The 18,871-nt window shown below is 40.6% G+C and overlaps 1 protein-coding gene across 2 annotated transcripts in view; it reads left to right on the top strand.

Moving 5' to 3' along the window:
* The first annotated feature begins 7,893 nt into the window (after positions 1-7,893).
* Positions 7,894-18,871, top strand: part of RELN (reelin) — a 463,371-nt gene continuing 452,393 nt past the window's right edge. For both annotated transcript variants that reach the window (XM_037889192.2, XM_037889193.2), the window contains exon 1: positions 7,894-8,477. In XM_037889192.2, coding sequence (XP_037745120.1) covers positions 8,234-8,477 — 244 coding nt within the window. In that variant the 5' untranslated portion in view covers positions 7,894-8,233. The remainder of the gene's footprint in view (positions 8,478-18,871) is intronic.

An 18,871-nucleotide genomic window follows, 5' to 3' on the forward strand; every position in this document is an offset into this window, starting at 1 on the left:
GCCAAAGTCACTTTTTTGGGTCAGAATTGGCATAAAATTCTATTCTACTCTTCATTTCCTCACTAAAAACACACACCCTGTGCCACCCTCTCAGCATTTACCACACCCTGGGCCCATTTTATATGGTCTTTCCATATTTTTTGGATTAGGGATTATTATGAAAAACAAGTCATTTGACAATTTATGAATGCCAAAATATGAATGAAGTTAAATAACAATAATTCAGTCCTTTTTCTGTGCAATCCTGAGCTGACTTTTTACATAAGTTTCATAATAAGTAGGACCTAAACATGTGGGGGATGCTGGGACTGGGAGAATGAAAAGTGAGAATGAAAAGAATGAAAAGTTATTTTTTTTCTCTCTATTCATGGGTCCTGTTCCTTTGTTGCTTCCCCACCATCTCTCTTCCTGGTTGCTTTGCCATTCTATAAGTATGCACACATACACAAACACACATGGCATCTCTCCTCTCCCACCACTCCCTTTCCCTTCCCTAAGCTGGCAGAGCAGCAAATAAAGGTGAGACCATTGCACTGCTGCACTTTTGTGTTGTTCCTCCGCTTATTCCTGGAGCAGAACCTAGAAAAGTGTCATTGGGCTGTACCTGTGTACGCCAGCCCACTTTGGCCCCAATCTAATTGTACTAGCTGGCCAGAAAGTGCTTGTATGGATGGGAGAGAGTGTTTCTTTCGGGGAACTGTTATAGTCTGCAGCAGTTCTCAAGCTGTGGGTCAGGACTCCAAAGAGGGTTGCATCCCCATTTTAATGGGGTTGCCAGGGCCAGCATTAGACTCACTGGGACCTGGGGCTGAATCCGAAGTCCAAGGGCTTCACCCCAGAGCGGCAGGGCTTGAACTTGGGCTCCACCCCTCCACCCTCTGCCTGGGGTCATGTAGTAATTTTTGTTGTCAGAAGGCGGTCACGGTGCATTGAAAACCTGTTATAGAGGACACAGAAGTACTTCGATGCATTCTATACTGAGCTGACTACAAGGCAGATTTGTTTTTACCATTTGTATTACAGTAGCCCCAATAAGGCCCACTCAGGATCAGGGCCCCACTTTTCTGGGCGCTCTACAAATATGTATTAAAAGACAGTCCCTTCCCTAAAGAGCTTGTAGTTCAGAATGCGGCAGCTCAGTTACTGTGCTTGGGCAAAGAGTTACTGCCTACCTGCAGCTTTGCTCCCTGCACTGGATGTTTGTTGATATGCAAATAGAGTTGAAGGTTCTAATTTTAATATTTGAAGGCCCTAATAGGCTAGTTCTCACATAAGTTACCAAGCTTCTGACACCCTGTGTATGTCTCATCTCACCCCATAGGTCAGAGAGCGTGGAGTTTTTACTTCTGGGCGGTGGTGTGTCAAGCTAGAATGTGTGCTGCCTATATCTTTGCTGTTGTGACTCTTGACCCTTGGAACGCCCTCTCTTCTGAGTTGAGAAGTGCTCCAGGCTTAGCCTTATTTCAATGAGTCTTTTAGACTTTCTACTTTCTACTAATTTTCAAGGTTTTGGTATAACTTTAGTCATTTTAAAGAATTTTAATTGACCTTAATCTGTGTTTTTTACATTTAGTTGTCATTTGTATGCGTTTCCTGACAGGCACTATATAAAAAAAATGAATTATAGTAATGTGCTCTTCCTGCACAAACCAGTATTGTGTATATGTTTGAGAAAAGTGTTGAATCCTCATGCACAGTTTCACTGACATTTGATTACAGAGCTCATCTTCATCACAAGTCATGCACTTTATATACACTTTAAACACATTGATGTTAAGACAAATTCTCAGCAACAGCAGTAAAGTATATTGGTCGACTGTGTGATTTCTGGTGCTCTGTAGGATTAACAGTTATTAGGTGGAACAGAAGGAACATCTTTTACAGACTTCCTCACATTTGAATTCTAGCTTCCTTAGAAAGGTAAACAGTCAAAATTGTCATAGGCTGTTAGTCATGTGTACTTTAGGTCCTTGAGGTTATTTTAGTGGGAATAGTGAAGTGGAGAGATAATTTAGGTTGTAAAATGGTCTAAGGGTTTCTTTTGTGGCCACTGACATTTAAAAAATTCTTCAGATAAAGGCTACTGAGGATAAATATTTGCAGGTTAATAAAAACCTTGGAAGCCTCAGCAGGCAGGTATTACACATGTAAACATCTAGCATTTTTTTTCAGAAATCCTAGGTTACAAATATACAGTAGGAAACAACATTATTGGACATCAATGTTTGTACAGGAAAATGTTTCCTAAAAACATTTATTCAAATTACACCCAAAAGCAAATTTTTAAATAAAAAATTGATCAAGAGATTTTAAATTATCAGTTTCAATTTAAATGTATTGACATACAGTCTTTGTGATATATTCATAGGGAGCATCAATGCACTGGATCAGAAACAGAGAAGAATCTATTCTTATGCCTATATATAACCTCCAGACCATGCACTGAAGGAGACAAAATCTATGAGTTCTCTGAAGTAATTAAAACTACAGAGAACTCAGACCCCATTTTTAAGAATGGTTGTGTGCCTGTCTGATGTGCACATCTTCATATACGAGAAATAGTCAGAAAGTTTAAAATAAGTTTTATGGTCAGAATCACACAAGGTACCATTGGTTTGTTTTATAAACTAAACAGAGGTTGCTTGTAGTAGATCTGAATACTGAACAGTTTATAGTAGAAAAAAGCAGAATTCAAAACAACATGACAAAACATAAACGTTTCATGCACATTAAAGTTGTAATGCCTAACATTTCCATTATTAAATCACACAGAGGAATGTTGTTGATGTTATTTTGCTGATTTGAAGGCATTTTTTAAATCTTTTTTTTTTGTAAATGGCTACAACATCAATGACAAATGTATGGGAGTGGGCTCGAAACTGACCAATTTTGTAACATTAACAGAGTTTGACACATTAGGAAGACGTGCCAGGTTGTTGTTAAAAGAGAGACGTCATCAATATTCTCTTTTATATTCATAATTCATTAATGTTAATGAGCAATAAGGAAATGTTCATTTAAAATAATTTGTTGGAAATGCAATGTAAGGGAGAGAGAAGGAGAACATATGATGGTAAATGTTATATTTTCAGATGAAATGGTGAGATTCAGAGCTGCCAGAAAACAAAATACATATTATACCACTCCACTGGAAAATGAAGCAGACAAACACTTTCCATTGTTCCCATCACAGAAAAATTAAAATCTCGTAATAACTTAGGCATGGAAGTTGCCTACAGTTTAACTTTTAAGGCTTTGTTTAGAAATGACTTATGCCTCACTTAAGATCAAAGTTCATGTAACTGGCAAGAAAAATTGCATTGCTGTATGACTATGACAAGTACCATGCACAAAAACGGAATTCATCCAGAAGGATTATTTGGCATGGCAAAGATGCCCCAGCCCTTTCTGGTAAGTAATTGAGGCAGTTGTTGCATAAATAGGGACAGAGAATAGAAGAATTAATAACCAAAATACTTTATTTTGAAAGGGAAGGCAAATTTGACTAGCTACTAACTATTTCTGATGTGCACAGACAGCACTCATAGGATAGATGCCCCAGCTTTTACTGAACTTTACAGCAGAAAGGAACACATTTTTATCTCATTTAAGACAGCGACAGAATTCCCATTGACCTCAATTAATGGGATCATGATTTGACCCTGTAAGTAGGAGGTAGCTGGAGAAGAACTTGACTACCTGGAATAGATCTGTCTTGATTGTCCCTAGTTTGTATTCTGCAGTGTGGGAATCTCGGTTTTTCATATTTTCTCAGCTGCATTGCTGAGGCAAAAATGGGTGGGATGGAAAATATATTCTGAGTGACTTGATATGACTGTGTCCTGCAGTTACAATGGAATTCTTTGCTGAATACCTTGTATCCCAATATCTAGACCATCCACTGGTGTGCAGTTAAAAACCATCCCTACTGTCTGAGCTTAATAACATGCCTGAGCTACAGCTCATGTTAAGCCCAGGGGTAAAACTGCCTCTAATAATGTGGTAATATTTTTTCAAGGATGAAGTGTTCATGAGCAATTTTGCCATTGTATCAGGTACAAAGATGGTTTCTCATGAAACCATTTATCTGTATCAAACACACCACTCTTTCTTATCCATCAGTGATTTATCTTCAATGAAACCTTTAAAGAAGTAAGAAGTACAGATGCAGCATATGCACTTTTACTGTGGTCATGGGTGGAATACATGCATAGAAAATGTAGTTTGTTTGCATTGCTGAGTTTTAAATAGAAATATCCAGTGGAAAGAAGATTTTCCACTTTTAACTTTTCATCGTGTGTCTCCATCTTAAAATCCTTATCAGCTGTGGTGAAATAGAAAGTATTTCAACTTCCTGTCTTGTTTCTGATTCTCCTTAAAGACTTTGAGTGCTGTGGAACAATGGATGAATGGGTCTTTGACATCACTAGTTTCAAACAACACAAGACAGATGTGTAGTCATGTTGTTTAATGCACTGCTGCAAGGCGCTTGGATACTATGGTGAGAATATTTCTGTGATTTTTCATCTGCATATGTAGAAGTCTAGTCAGTTCCTTTATCTTGGTGCTATCTGTAAAGAATGTGGAGACGGGATCAGCATCAGAATCAGCCAGATGATCAAAATGGCAAAATAGCTCTCTCCTACTGTGTTCCATGTAACCGTTTATCTGTATCCAATATGTTCTAATGCTGGCTCTTTCTTTATAGGTCAAAAATATTCAACATATACAGTGGACATTGCACCTTGCAAAACCATATACCATAGCCAAATTAATAAAGAAGCTGCTGTTTACATGCCATTCAATTCAGCTTTCACAAGTCAGTATGGACTGCAGCCATGCCGTGTTGTGATCTCCCACATCCTCTACCATATATCACAATGATGCTGGGGTTTTGTCTGGCTTTATTAGAGGGCTCATGAGGATCCTTCGATCAAAGGCCATATAAAAATGTAAATTATTTATTATAGCTTTTGTTTTCATTTTGAGATGCATAGGTTGATCTTTAGTCACTTTTCCTATATAAATTGGAGTAATAATAATCTCTCTACTATTATTAAATAGCAGAGGGGTGACTGGGAAATACTGGCCAAAGATACTGGGGCAAACTTATGCTCTTATAAAATGTATCATGGGAGTTTAACTGTCTACACAAGTCAAGGAGTCACTGCACTAGTTGCTAAAATCTCATATGAAAGATTCAACACTCTCACTTTTCTGAAAGCAGACTGCATAAAACACAAAGTTTCTAACTTGGAAGGGTGAAGGATGGTTGAGTCCAGTGGTGCTGCTCCTCCTAACCTCACAGCTGCAGCTCCCACTGAGCGGAACCAGGTCTGTAAGGCACACTACTTCCAACATACCCCACAGTCTCTGAGGTCTAACAGGATGTCCAGGTAAAATGCTTTATGCCAACACTCCTGCTAGAGTCTCAGCTAGGTTACTCCAGCCATATCCTGGCTCGACCTAGTTGAGACCCAGAGCCGAGGGATGTTTGTAGGTAGAGTCTTCTTGTTTCCCTGGAAGATTGAAACTCCCATTCAGGAACTTATGAGAGAGCAACCAAAATCAGAAAATTTGATAGGCACGATTCTTGAGATATGTGAGAAAGCAGAGGAAATGTGCGTGGAAGAGGAAGGAGCTGATGCTCTTCAAAGAAAGTAGAGGTAAGAAGACAAGAAAAAGGAATAAGAAATAAAGGAGGAGCTGTGAGATGGAGACAGACAGGTAGGATGGGTTGGACATGGGAGGAGCGAAAAAAGGATAAAGAAATGGAGGAAGGAAATAAGCAAGGAGAGACACCCAGCTTCTAGGTTAGTACACATAATTTGCTTGCAATCCTTTACCTTATTTCACTTACCTGGTAGGTGTTACCTATCTCAGTAAGTTTAGGAAGAAAATTACTGGATGGGCTGTTTTGAGAACCTGCATTAATATTGTAGCTACTGTGGATTCTAAGCAAATGGAAACAAAGACAGAGAAAATGACTGAAAATTTGTGAGAATGGGCCCTATCCAACTCCCAGTGAAATGTGTGGAAGTACTCCCATTGACATCAGTGGGAAGTAGATCAGGCCCCAAATCCCTCTGGCAGATTAGCTATGCATGTTTATTTGGAGAATTTTCCTTTGAAAAAAATTTAGTGTTGGCAACTATACCTACATCCCAGTAGAAGCAGCTGGGCTCCACTTTTCCTGCAGCAGTGGAAGCAAGTGATGGCCCACAGATTCCCTCTTCTCTCCACCTGCTCTTTTTTAATACATAGAAAAGTCAGTTATGTTTGGCAACACCCCAGAATGAATTTGTTGGCTCCCCCCAAAATTGTAAATCCAGTCCTGCACAAAACTGTACAGCCATGCCCACAGTGGTGAAGAGTTAAGTGTGAATATGTTTGGGGAATGGCTCAGTTAAGGGGCCTAAATCATACAATGTTCACTTCATAAAATCACCTGGCATAATTTGGCACAGTTTGGCATTGCTGTAAATCTCTTCTTAGGAAAAAGTGAGTATTCCATAGCAAGACTCCAAATGTATTGTATTGGCAGAGCAATTGTGAGCGAGCTTGCAGAGCATTTGCCTCCACTGTGCTTGGCTGTACCAAAAGATATTATTAGCCCATCACTTTCATGAGCACTGAAATTCATGGAGACTCACAAAAGTAAAATAAATACATAGATTTTAAAAGGAAGACACAGAGCCAGCTTGAGTGTCATCTGAGAACATCAAGAGGTTCAGTGTCCAAGGCAGTGGCCCAGAATATTAGGTCAGTTGGAATGGGGTTGCAGATTGTCTTCTCCCTTTCATCACAGGCCACCCTCTCTTTATGAGGCGTCTCTATGGGAGTGAGTGTTTTCATGGTTTTCTAGGCTTGTCAAAAACAATAGTAAAAATTCTCTCTGCTACTGAACAGGACTGAATAAAATGAAAAATTGTAATGAAATTTTGCTAGTAGCTGGTTTGCTTCAGTTTGGTGTAGGGCTGGCACTGCAGCCAGGTACAGCAGATGGTGATGACCTCCCTTGGGTCTAGTATGTAGAATCTACATCAGATGCATGGAGGTGGGCCAGGGAAGCAGGCTGTATGAGGAGAGGAAAAGATGTAGGACAGATGCAAGATATGTTCCATTCTACTTCTTCTTCCTTGAAGGGGGAAACTTTCCCTCTGGCAATGAAATTAATCCAGCAGGGACCCCCTAGACTGTCCGATTTTTGCACTTCAAAACTGCTGGCAGGTACACTCTCCTTTCCAATTACATCATGTCACTAATGCTCACAGTGGCTGTATCTGGGCACTGGTTGGGATCCAACTGTGGGGTGGGAAGATGCATTAAAGCCTGGCAGGTCTACTCCCATCTCCTGATGCTCTGGTCCTTCTGCCAACCCATCCTCTGTTAAAAATGTATGTTTTTATGCAGTATTCCTGTAGCCAGCGCTTCATGTCCAGCCGCTCATTTCCCCCTGCAGTCCCTGTTGCACTTACTCCTTTGGCCATGGCTCCCTCTTTCCTTTCCATTACATAGGTCAGGGCTGAAATATACATTACAACCCAAATGTACCATCCCCATAAACGCTTCTGCTCACAAGAAACGGCTCTTTCCCGTAGATCACGAACTCTCCCTTCTGGGTGATAGTACCAAGGTGCCAACCCCACTTTTTTTAAAAATAATTTTAGCAAATGTCACAAGCCCAGGGGAGCAGGAGGAGGGAGCAGCCAATACAGACAAAGACAGAGCAAACGGGCTCTGCCTAACTCTCCCAACCAGCCCCTGCCCGTCTCCTCTTCATTCGCAACAACAACAAAAAGGGGGAGGGATTTCCCCCCTCCCTTCTGCCCAGCCACCCGGGGAAATAAATTATTTCCAGCCCCTGCGTTTTCTGCCTCGTCTCCCCCCCTCGCCTGTCACTGACACCCTGAGGGGCGGCCGAGGCAGGCGCTCGCCCGGCTCCCACCAGGTTGCCCGAGAGCGGGCGGGGAGCGGCGCGGCGAAGGTGCGGGGACTGAGGCGGCGGGCAGAGCGGGGCGGCTGCTCCCCGACCCCCGGCCCCGGGGGAGTCCGCGCAGCTGCCCGCAGCCGGCCGGCGGCTCCTCCCCAGCTGCCAAACTTCCCGGGCGGCCGCCGCGCAAACTTTTTGTTTTTTTTGTTTTTTTGCCGGCTGGGTTTGGGGTCGGCTGCTCCCCGCCTTCGCCGGCGCTGCCCTGCAGGAGCGTGCGGGGCGGGCAGCCGCGGCAGCAGCATGGAGCGGAGGCAGCCGGCGCCGCCGGGTTTCCCTCGCGGGTGGACTGTGCTGGTGGCGGTGCTGGGGCTGATGCTCCCCGGGCGCCAGGGGGCGGCGGGCTACTACCCCCGCTTCTCGCCCTTCTTCTTCCTCTGCACCCACCACGGGGAGCTGGCCGGGGACGGGGAGCAGGGAGAGGTGCTCGTGTCGCTCCAGCTCGCGGGGAACCCGACCTTCTACGTACCTGGCCAGGAGTATCACGGTAGGTGCCCGCGCCTGTTCCCGCTCCCCCACTCGCCTTCTCCGCTGGGGGGCGGGGGAGGGGGGGCGCTCCTGGCCCCTGGGGGCGGCGGGGAGAGGGGGAAAGTCAGGGACTTGCCGCCAGCGAGGGAGCCCGCTGGGCGACTCGCCTCGTCCGCGGAGTTCTCTACGCCCCTGGGCGGGGTGTGTGTGGGTGAAAGTTGGTTGAAATGTGCATAAGGAATGATTGATCTGGGCTGGAGAAGCCAAAGGAATCTCCTTCCCCCCCCCCCCCCCCCCGATCATCTGCTTCCACCTCTAAATGCTCATTGCTTTCCCCAGACAGATCAAATATATACCCCCCACTCCTCTTTCTAGTTCTGTTATCTATCAGCTGATAATGTTGGGATAGGCTATTTACCTGCCAGAGCTTTTGTGTGGCGAGGAATCTCTTCAGAACATCACTGGGACACTTTACATACTTGGTCCTTGGATTTGTAACCTTGCCGTCTTTTATATATATATATAGTGTTTCTTGCAGGTCCAGCCGCAGGGAATTACATGGCTTGCTGGAAAAGTTCACGTTGTTGAATGACCCACAGTGGTCTCACATTTTCATGCAATATTAGCCCCCCATCATAATTCTCCTGATGTTCAGTGGTGTTAAACAACTCCATATACCTATTGGAAAATTGCACTGTTTTCTTGTAGAGATTTATTTTCAGATGTCACTATTTTTTTTAGATGTTAACATCAGAACTGTACATTCTGTGTTAGACCAAGATGAAATATCGCAACAACAACAACAAAAATTAGCTGGTACCTATATTTCAAACTATCAACCTATTAATTTAATAAAACCGAAAATGTGGGCAGAGGTTGTGTGTTTTACAGGACAAAAGTATAAAGAGAGAGCCTGCTGGCTAGTTCCCTGCCATAGAGATTTAAGTACTTAACACTAAGCTATTTCATGGATTTAATGAGGACTTCAAGAACATCAAAATATTCTAGACCTATCCTGATAATTTAGTAGGGCCTGCAGGTGTTTTCAGTCTTTGCTATTTGTACTAACTGTGACATGAAAGGAAAATAAGCGATTACTTATAGAGTTTGTATGTCATTTCTGATGTAAATTATGAAGACAAATTAATCCTTGAGGGCTCCCTTCTACTTTGTTCCATTGTCAAAAATATAGTAGTCTAAAGAAGTGAATTTTAGTTTATCTGTATTTGAATACAACTTCTCTGGATTACATCTGTGTTGTAAAACTGCCTGGGCATTCTGGTCCCCATCTCTTAGGAAACACAGCTGCTTTTTAATGGAAATTCTGGTTCTGATCATTCATTTAGGTCCTGATCCAGAGCTCACTGAAATCAGTGGAAGTCTTTCCATTGACTCAAGTGATCTTTGTATCAGACTTCTCCCGAACAGAGCCAACACTAGGCACAAGCATGCTAAGCAATTGATTAGGGCCCTGAGCAGCAAAAGGGGCCCCTCTCCTCTATTCACTTTTTTAATACGTGTTGTGTGTGGGGGTGAGGGGTGGAGGGGCTCCCCAAAATATTCCTTTTTAGGGCCCGCAATGGTCTAGAATGGTCTCTGCTCCTGAGTAAACTGTAGTCCCTTTCCTTGATATACGTGCACTGAAAGAGCTGATAGGTGCCATTTGGAGGTCACCAGTATCTTTCATTGATTAATCAGCCAATACGATTGTGACACAGGCTTGACATGAGGGGTGATTGAGCTTTGTCACTCAATATGACCCCAGGAAGGGGATTTATCTATAAGAGCCAAAAGTGAGAGTGTTAGGTCAAATGTTTAAAGCTTGTCTTGAAGACGGAGCAATCAAGTTTTATTGGGAAATCATGCACTGTCATGATGAATAACTTCATTTTTCTAACTGCCCAAACTGAAGAGAGTTAACAGATGTAAGTTAATTATCCATTCATGCAAAATCTTTACTTCCCTGATTTAATAGTGTTTATCACCTTGCTGACTTCCCCACCACATATACATATGTTTTAGCTCCTGTGAAATAGTGTACGTGCTTTTGGTTTTTCCCATAAAGTGACTATGTAAACTAGAAATGGTATAATTTAATGATATTATAATAATTTCTTTATACAAGAGGCCTGTATGTGTAGAACCTTTAAAATCCATAGTCACTGTACGTTATTTAAGAGGCATTCACTACATCTCCTTCTCTCTCTTTGTATCCTTAGGTAGTATTTCACAACTTCAGAACAAAAGCTAATTTTAGAATACATTTTAAAAAGTGAGGAAATTAAAAGTAAAAACTTAAACCACCTTGTTAAGAGAAAGATATAACAGCACTTGGTTAAAGATGGAATTAAACTCTTAACTTTGAATTATCTGATTATTATTCTATCTCAAAAATTTAGTTTTATGTAAGCATTTTTGTGTCAGTGTTCTTGGTTTTTTAAAAAACTGGATTAAAAGATGTTATAATGTTTTTACTTTATTAATTACTAAACCTCCAAGGGAGTTCCAGTCTTTACTTTTTAAGATAGACAATGTGCTTTTGATCCAATTGCTAAAAATCTTATACAGCTTTCTTTAAAAAATAGTTTGAGGCCCACATGTAGTAAACTGCATGTGTAAAAGATGCATACTTAGCCATATTTATATTTTCTCCATCATCTCCAATCTACATCATATATTAAAAATCCAATTTTAGGTTTTAAAAGTTAATGATAAAACTAGGAGGAAAAAAGCTTAAAAGAACACATTTGTTTCAGAAACTCTTAAATACTGATTGTTTTTCTTCCCCCCAAAAAATACATAACTAAAACTTCTTATTCCATGGCTAACACCTTATTTTCCAGGTCTCAGCCTGAAGTCAATGTTTAGACCCAAGCGTGTAACCTTTGAAAAATGTGTTTTATCCTAGACGTGGTGAAAGCACTCTTGAGTATGACTGCCTGTTGTGTGGATTCCAAGGCATTAGGTGACCAGGGATTGGACCTGTTATGGAGCTGACAGTTTTAGTCTCCTAGATAGAGACTTAGGGGAGGTGCAAATTTTGTGCTGCTTTGTTCATGCTCTCTCCATAGATGTCAGTGTAGAGCAGCATCACAGCCTCAGAGGAGAATGTTGTACCTCTTGCCTTTGGGGCTTGTGCTGTTATTTGTGTTTTGGATTGCAAAGGGAGGGGAGAAATTATCACCCAGGAACAAAAAAATCCAAATCAGAGGAGGGTCCTTAAATTAGGCAGGTATGGTTTTGCCTTTGGTGTTTTGAGTTAGAAACAATGTGATCTTTATCAACTGCTATAACTGGTTTCTGAACACACCCTTACATGTCATTTTTGCGTACCCGCTTTCAGATGTTGCCAAGCTCCTGTGAATTTTGGACAATGGCCTGTATTTATCCTGATGAGTGATTGCAGGGGCTCAGGAGATGTGTAAGCATTAGATCCAGACCAAAATAATGCTTTTGGTTCTGATTCTCAACTGCCGTGCACGTTGTGTAGGCATTTGTGTCCAGACTTTCAAAAGTGCTCAGCATCCACAACCAGGTCCCAGTTTTCACCAGACACCAATATATATACGTGGCTAGATTTTCAACATAGATCAGTAAGTTATGTGCTTAGCCCTTTGAAAATTTGGACATAGGTGTCACAGTGAGAGTTACTGGGTGCTGAGCTCTTTTGAAAATCTGGCCCTTGCAGCCTGATCTAAAGGCCATTGAAGTCAGTGGGAAGACTCAGATCGGGCCCTTATATGTGTGCAGAAGGGATATAAAATGCAGCTAAATAGGGTTGCCAACCCTCCAGGCTTGTCCTGGAGTCTCCAGGAATTAAAAATTAATCTTTCATTAAAGATTATGTCATGTAATAAAATCTCCAGGAATATATCCAACCAAAATGACAACCCTAAATCAGAATGATAATGTTTTACAATCGCTTTGCACTGGTGTAAATGAGTACACAAGGTGCAAGACAATGAGAGACAGCTCATTGAATATGCCTTTTGTTAGGCCCACTTCAGTTGTATCATCACACATAATTTATTAACTCTGGCTTTATTCTCAATGTTTTGATTGAACTTTAAATTGTAGGTTGACTCATTGGATCAAATTCAGACCGAGTGCAAGCAACTGCTGCTTCTTTTAAGTCAGTCCTTGAAGTTGAAATTTGGTGCAGTAATTTTAAATTCACAAAGAATTTTAAAGTATCTTTTCATACTATCATAGTAGGGAACAATACATGAATCAGTATTCTAAAAGCTAATCCTATTCTAATGAGTACAGAACAAAGTACATACAAATGATCTTGAATAAATCATTAGTTTATATAGCAATAATTCTGAGAAAATTATACGTTTTTGTAAAATAATCTTATACAATATTTCCAACTTGTACAGCTTGTTTTTTTCATTTTTGGTACACTAATTCAGTGCTCACTGTGAGGAAAAGAAAGGGAAAGGTACTAATTGCTCTGCTGTATGCGGTCCCTGTATCACATCTGAAACATGTTTGTGTTATACACAACACGTACACAGACAATTATTTTAATTATTCTTTTAACAAACACAATACATTAAGAAAATAAATTCATACAGTCTGAAGAAATCACATGGGACAATTCTGTTTTTAAACAATATGTTTAATGTTACTGTAAAATGCAAATACACTGTGTGTCACCATTTGTAATGTAAAAAATATTCTTTAAAACTTCTCTCGTAAGGAAACAAAAATATTGGATTTTCAGATGCACTACTGATGTACAATACAAAGTGAGTTTTAAATATGTGGCAATTATTAAGGACAGGTGATTAAAAATAGTTTACTAAAATATCATAAATATGGTAGGCCAAATTCAGAGAGGAGTGTAATCTGGTGAAACCCACATGCCAAGTGACTGGAAGAGAGGAATGTAGCAGGAGAAGCAAGTAAGAAAGGGTGTAAGAAAGTGTATATTTATTAAAGTGACCCCATTCTTTTACTTATAGTTCATACTCTTACAGCTTGCTCTGGCTTTTCAGTGTGTAAGTAATACCAACTTAGAGCCATGTAGATTCATATACCTGCTTTTACCCATTTGCCCATCTCATACCACCTTACGCATTGAGAGAGAAAAAACAGACTTGTGATCAAGAAAATGAACTGGGAATCAGGCAATTACGACTGCAGCCACAGGCTTCCTGTGTGACCTTGTGGAAATTGCTTGATCATTCTGTGCCTCTGTATCTCATCTGTAAAATGGGAGGTAATAATACCTTTCTGTCTCACAGGGATGTTTTGAAGCTAAATTCTTTAATGTTTGTGATCTGCTCAGATACTCTGATGATGAGAATTATACAAAAATGCCTCAAAATACATGATTAAAAATCCCTAAAAACCACCTCTGAATATGGCCCTGTCTCTGGAATCAATAAATATTTTTTTAAAGTAATTCCTTTTTGAATAAAGAGAACTTTAGAATATCTCCTGTTCTTATATGTGATTAATTTTATTTGCTTTGGCAGATATTTTTTCTTTCTTTAGCTTATTTTATGCTTAATTAAGGCCTTGAACTGGCAAAGCCCTTAAGCATGTACTTAAGTCCATCCCTACTCAGTAAACCTTGTATGTACTTGCTTAACTTTAAGCACATGCTTACTTCCTGGTGAAACACTGGCACTTAAACATGTGCTTAAGTGCTTTGCTGAATCAAGCCCAACTGATTTTCTACTGGCATGTTGGTAAATGATACTGATCTTTCTTTATATAATTTATATTCCTCCTGGGCCTTCCAATGCCTTCCTTCATCTGCAAAATGGGATAATATTTCTTCAGCATCTTATTCAGAACATTTAACTTAAATTTAGATCTCTATGGCAATTCCTGTATTACTTTATTAACAGTCTATCGTATAATCAATTTCCATTCATCATCATACCAATTTTTGTGCAATTGTATAACGGAGATAGGCAGATGGGTGGAAATACATATATACAATCTGTACCTTAGATAGTTATTTTCATTGCACAATTATATTAAATGATTTTAGAGATACAAAATCTAGAAATGAACATTTATAGTGGTAATTTTATAAATAATGCTAACAAGATAGTTTAATACAATCTTATTTTTTCACTTTTCAACAACATTTTTTTGCTGCCCTTAACTCAAAAGTGCCTATTTTTCCTAACGTTTGCTTAATCTTTAGATCTCTTAAAAGCAGCATCCAACTGTTTTCGCATGACTGATGTCAAACTGACATGTGAAAGCTCTAATTCTACTCCTAAAATAGTTTTCTTTAATGAGACTTATGTTTCTATTCCACTTTCTATAGTTATTTTTTTCCAGAGCTGGTCAAACTTCTAAAAGTCTCTTCTAATGTTATCAGTTTCCATCAATGATTGTTGCTATTCTTAGATGTACTCTATATTGTCAGGAACTATTTCTTTGTTAGGTACTGAAAAACTATGTCCAGTAGTAGGTAAGTTCTTATAAAATGTTCCTGAAAATCTAACCCTTTTCCCCTTCATTGGTCAACCACATGACTTGTAAAAATAAATAATGTGGTTTAGTATCTCTTTATTTCAGCACTCTTTGTTTTATTCTTAAGGGGAATGGATCATTTTGTTACCCATTTTGTATAGTGCCTATTCTTATAGTAAATTCTTATTTATGTGTTTATTTTTGAGATGGTTATAAAAAACCAAAAATAATATGATGGACTCCATAGCGAGAGGATAACAGAAAGAAAATGATTGGGGGAAAAGGAGCTATATGAGGTACAAGGGTGTAACAGTGTGACACAGCATCAATTACAACCACTGTTTTCTATAAGCATATTCAATTATTCAAATAATCTAAAGGGCTCATTGGAATATCCAGGAATAAAGTGTGGGGTGCAATATCAGTGGGTTTGTTTTGGTGAAAGTGAGGACAAATTTCCAAATTTGCTTCCATTTCAAATTTTGCCAGACTGTTCTCTTTAAAGCTTCCATTTAATTCATTCATTCATTTATACCAGTGTTTGGTCTGAGAAAGACTGAAGAGTTCCACCTTTTAGAAGTATCAGTTTCTTCTAAGTTAAAGAGGCATGTAGAATCTGTTGGTCTCAGGAGTCCAGTTAGGCACAGGGTTGCAAAGGCTGGAGGGTGGTGGCAGAGAAGAGAAAAGTAATAAAAATAAGGAAAATGTTAGTGGTCAGATCTCTTCTCTCTCCCCTATTTTCAAAAATCTCCACAGTAGTGGGACACTTCCGCAGGACATATAAAAGGAATCCTTCTGAGCTCAGCGTTGGCAAAATACATCTGATCTACCAATGTTCAGAGAATGCATCCTACTGAGATTCCATTGTAGTCAGAATATATTCTCTTGAATAAACTGGATATGGAGATATAAAATGATTTCTTAATATTCTGCTCTATTCTCTATATAGTCTATATGATGAGTTTGTCATATTTTAGCTTCAGGACATATTTTAAGGCCCATCTCTTCTCTTAAGTTTGTGCCTGATTGGGTTGTTATGGTCTTAGTATAGAGCTGAATGATGTGTGTCTTTTAATTTTGAAATTATTGTATAACTCCAAGACCAAATGATGGGAGCCTTTGTAAATTAAAAATAAAGATCTGCTTTTGAGATCCAGATCCCAAAATCGAACAATGCCAGACTTATTTCTATGAAGTTCATAAGAAAAACATAGACAGCATTACTGCTGACAGCCTTTTACAGACAGCGTTTCACTAGAGGAGATTTAAAACTGTAAGGAGTGCAGCTACCACCATTTTTAATTCTGGGTCCAAATATGTGGTCAGCAGATGGCTCATTTATAGATATTGTCAGACTTGGGTTTTGTGGAGGTTTAAGGTCCAAACAGACCCAAGTGATTCATTCTTACAAATTTGCAAGAGAGGCATAATACCCTTTAAATTCTTTCCTCCCATCATCAGAGGGTTGCCTCCTCCTGTAAGGAAGGCTGCATTGTCCCACATTACAGAAATCAGAATCAGCATATAGAAATGGATTGTATATTAAAGCTGGGGTGCCAAAATGATTGCGGGAGAGGAGAATTATTATTGTTTGCATTAAGACAGTGCTCAGTATATACCAGGTGCTGTATACACAGAGAGGAAAATATTATTCCTGTCTCAAAGAAGTCTAAGACCCAGATCATGCACTGAGGTTTGTGTGGCTGCAAAGGCTCTCCCACATAGAACTCATTGCGTTATTGAAACCTGTCACACACCGAGGTGTAGGCGGTGCGACCTAGTGGTCAGAGCAGGAGTCTTACGGGTGGTAGGAGCAGAATCAGAGGACAGAACTGGAGGTATGGTCAGCAGGCAAAGCCAATGGTCAGAGCATGGGGAGTCAGGAACCAGAATAGAACCAAAGGGCAGAGCTGAACTTGTGGTCAGGAGACAAGCCAGTGGTCAGAACTAGGAGTTAGGAATCAGGAGTTCAGAGGTAGGCAGAGACTAGGGCTGGAGTGGAGTAGGCAAAGAGGGTGGAGAAAGGGCTGGGCAGTGGAACTCTTGGCGTGGAATGCATTGAACAGCCACCGTGCTGCTCTTGCTAGGGCTTAAATGGGGACCTGTTGGCCCTTCTGACCAATCAGGGAGCACAGTCAGTTAGTGAGGGTTTATTGGGCTCTACCAAATTCATTGCGTTGCTAGGCAACGAAGCCCACAGACAGCTGAGTTCTTGATGGTACCTCCCTCCTCCAGGGTTCCTCCCAGGGACCCTCAGTTGGGGAAGGAGTTGTCAACAAATGGTTTAAGGAGAGAAACATGAAAGATGGGGTGAATCTTGAGGGATTCTGGGAGTTGAAGCTTGCAGGCCCCTGGGTATATTTGTTCAGTGATCTGAAAAGACTCAGGTATTGGTGGTCATGTTTGGCTGAAGGATGGTCTGTTCTCAGTTTTTAAGTCAAACGCCAAACCTTATCCCCTACTGAAAGGTTAGGGGCGACTTCTCACTTTTGATCGGTGTAGTGCTTATGTGGTTTTTTTTAGCAGCAAGTAAATGTTCTTTGAGTTCTTGGTGTGTTTCCTGAAGATGGTGGACCAGGTTTCTTCATACGGGCACAAAAGCCATCTGACCTAACATAGTTTTTAACATCAGTTCATAGGATTGGCCACCAGAAGTACCTAGCAATCAGGGTCCAGGTTTTAAATTTGCCGAAATGTCCCACTGTGGGCATGTCATGGCACAACCGTAGCGCCTGAAGCTGCCCTTGGGAATATAGAGATGATCCCCGTGATAAAGGATGTCTTGTTGTAGATTAAACTTTAAATTTGGGGAAGCACTGTTGGTTCTTAGAGTTTGGGGCTAGTGCATATTTGGTGATGTACCTGACATCCTGCTGGAGGGTGCGGAAAGCAGCTTCTACAGTATGTTCTCAACTAGGGCTATCAAAAATACTTGCGGTTGTCCATACAAAACTCTCAAAATGTTCAAGGAGAGGACTGGACCATTTAGGAGCAAGGATGCCCACTTGAGGACCTCTCTGGTGAGCAGGCTAAGTACTAAGCCGACTCAGGACCAATCCATGGGGTAAGACTGTGGCCGCAGAATGAAGTGGAGATGACATTGGTTAAGAAATCCATAAAATATGGCATGATCCCCATCAAATTTATTGGGTAGGGCCAGCTTGGGTTCACGGACAGTGGATGTGAGAGTTGTGGGGGACAGAAAATGCGGTCTGGCCTTGTACCTGGGCCTGGAGTGCTGCATCTGCTCATGATGAAGTTCCTGCAGGACCCCAGCACGTCTGAGAAGGTGGGTTGGGCTCCTGTTGGGGCTGTTCTGGAAGGGAGCTCCATGGCTTGGGCAAAGTCCCTACTATTTTCTAGTGGGCTGCTCAAACTGTCACACACTGAGCTGTAGGCAGTGCAAGCTAGTGGTTGGCCTAGTGGTTGGAGCAGAATCAGAGGACAGAACCAGAGGCGTAGTCAGGAGGCAAGCCAATGGCTGGAGCCAGGGGGACTGAGCCTGGAGGTAGCTGAGTTTCTGACAAAATCTAGGAAGACAAGCAATATGTAAAGGATGGTGGAGAAGGATATAATTAAAATATCCACACAATTCTTATGTATTTGTTTTTAATATAAATATTTACATACATTTTATACATCAGATCTATATATTTCAAATTGATAAAAGAACAGACTTTTACACAACATAATATAGCTGTGGAACTCATTGCCAGAAGATATCAATGGGACCAAAAGTTTAGCAGGATTGAGAAAGGATCAGACAATTATAAGGATAATGAAAATTGTTACAGTTATGTTAGATACCATAGGATAAAAATATACATATTTAACATGATATATAAATCCTTGTGCTTCAGGGCATAAGCCAACTGCTGACTGTCTTGTGGGCAGGTTTTTCCATTATGATTTTTCTTTTTTCTTCTTGTACTTTCCTCTGCAGCATTGTGCCTTGGCCATTCTTGGAGA

The sequence above is a fragment of the Chelonia mydas genome, chromosome 1 (genome assembly GCF_015237465.2).
Source record: "Chelonia mydas isolate rCheMyd1 chromosome 1, rCheMyd1.pri.v2, whole genome shotgun sequence".
NCBI lineage: Eukaryota > Metazoa > Chordata > Testudines > Cheloniidae > Chelonia > Chelonia mydas.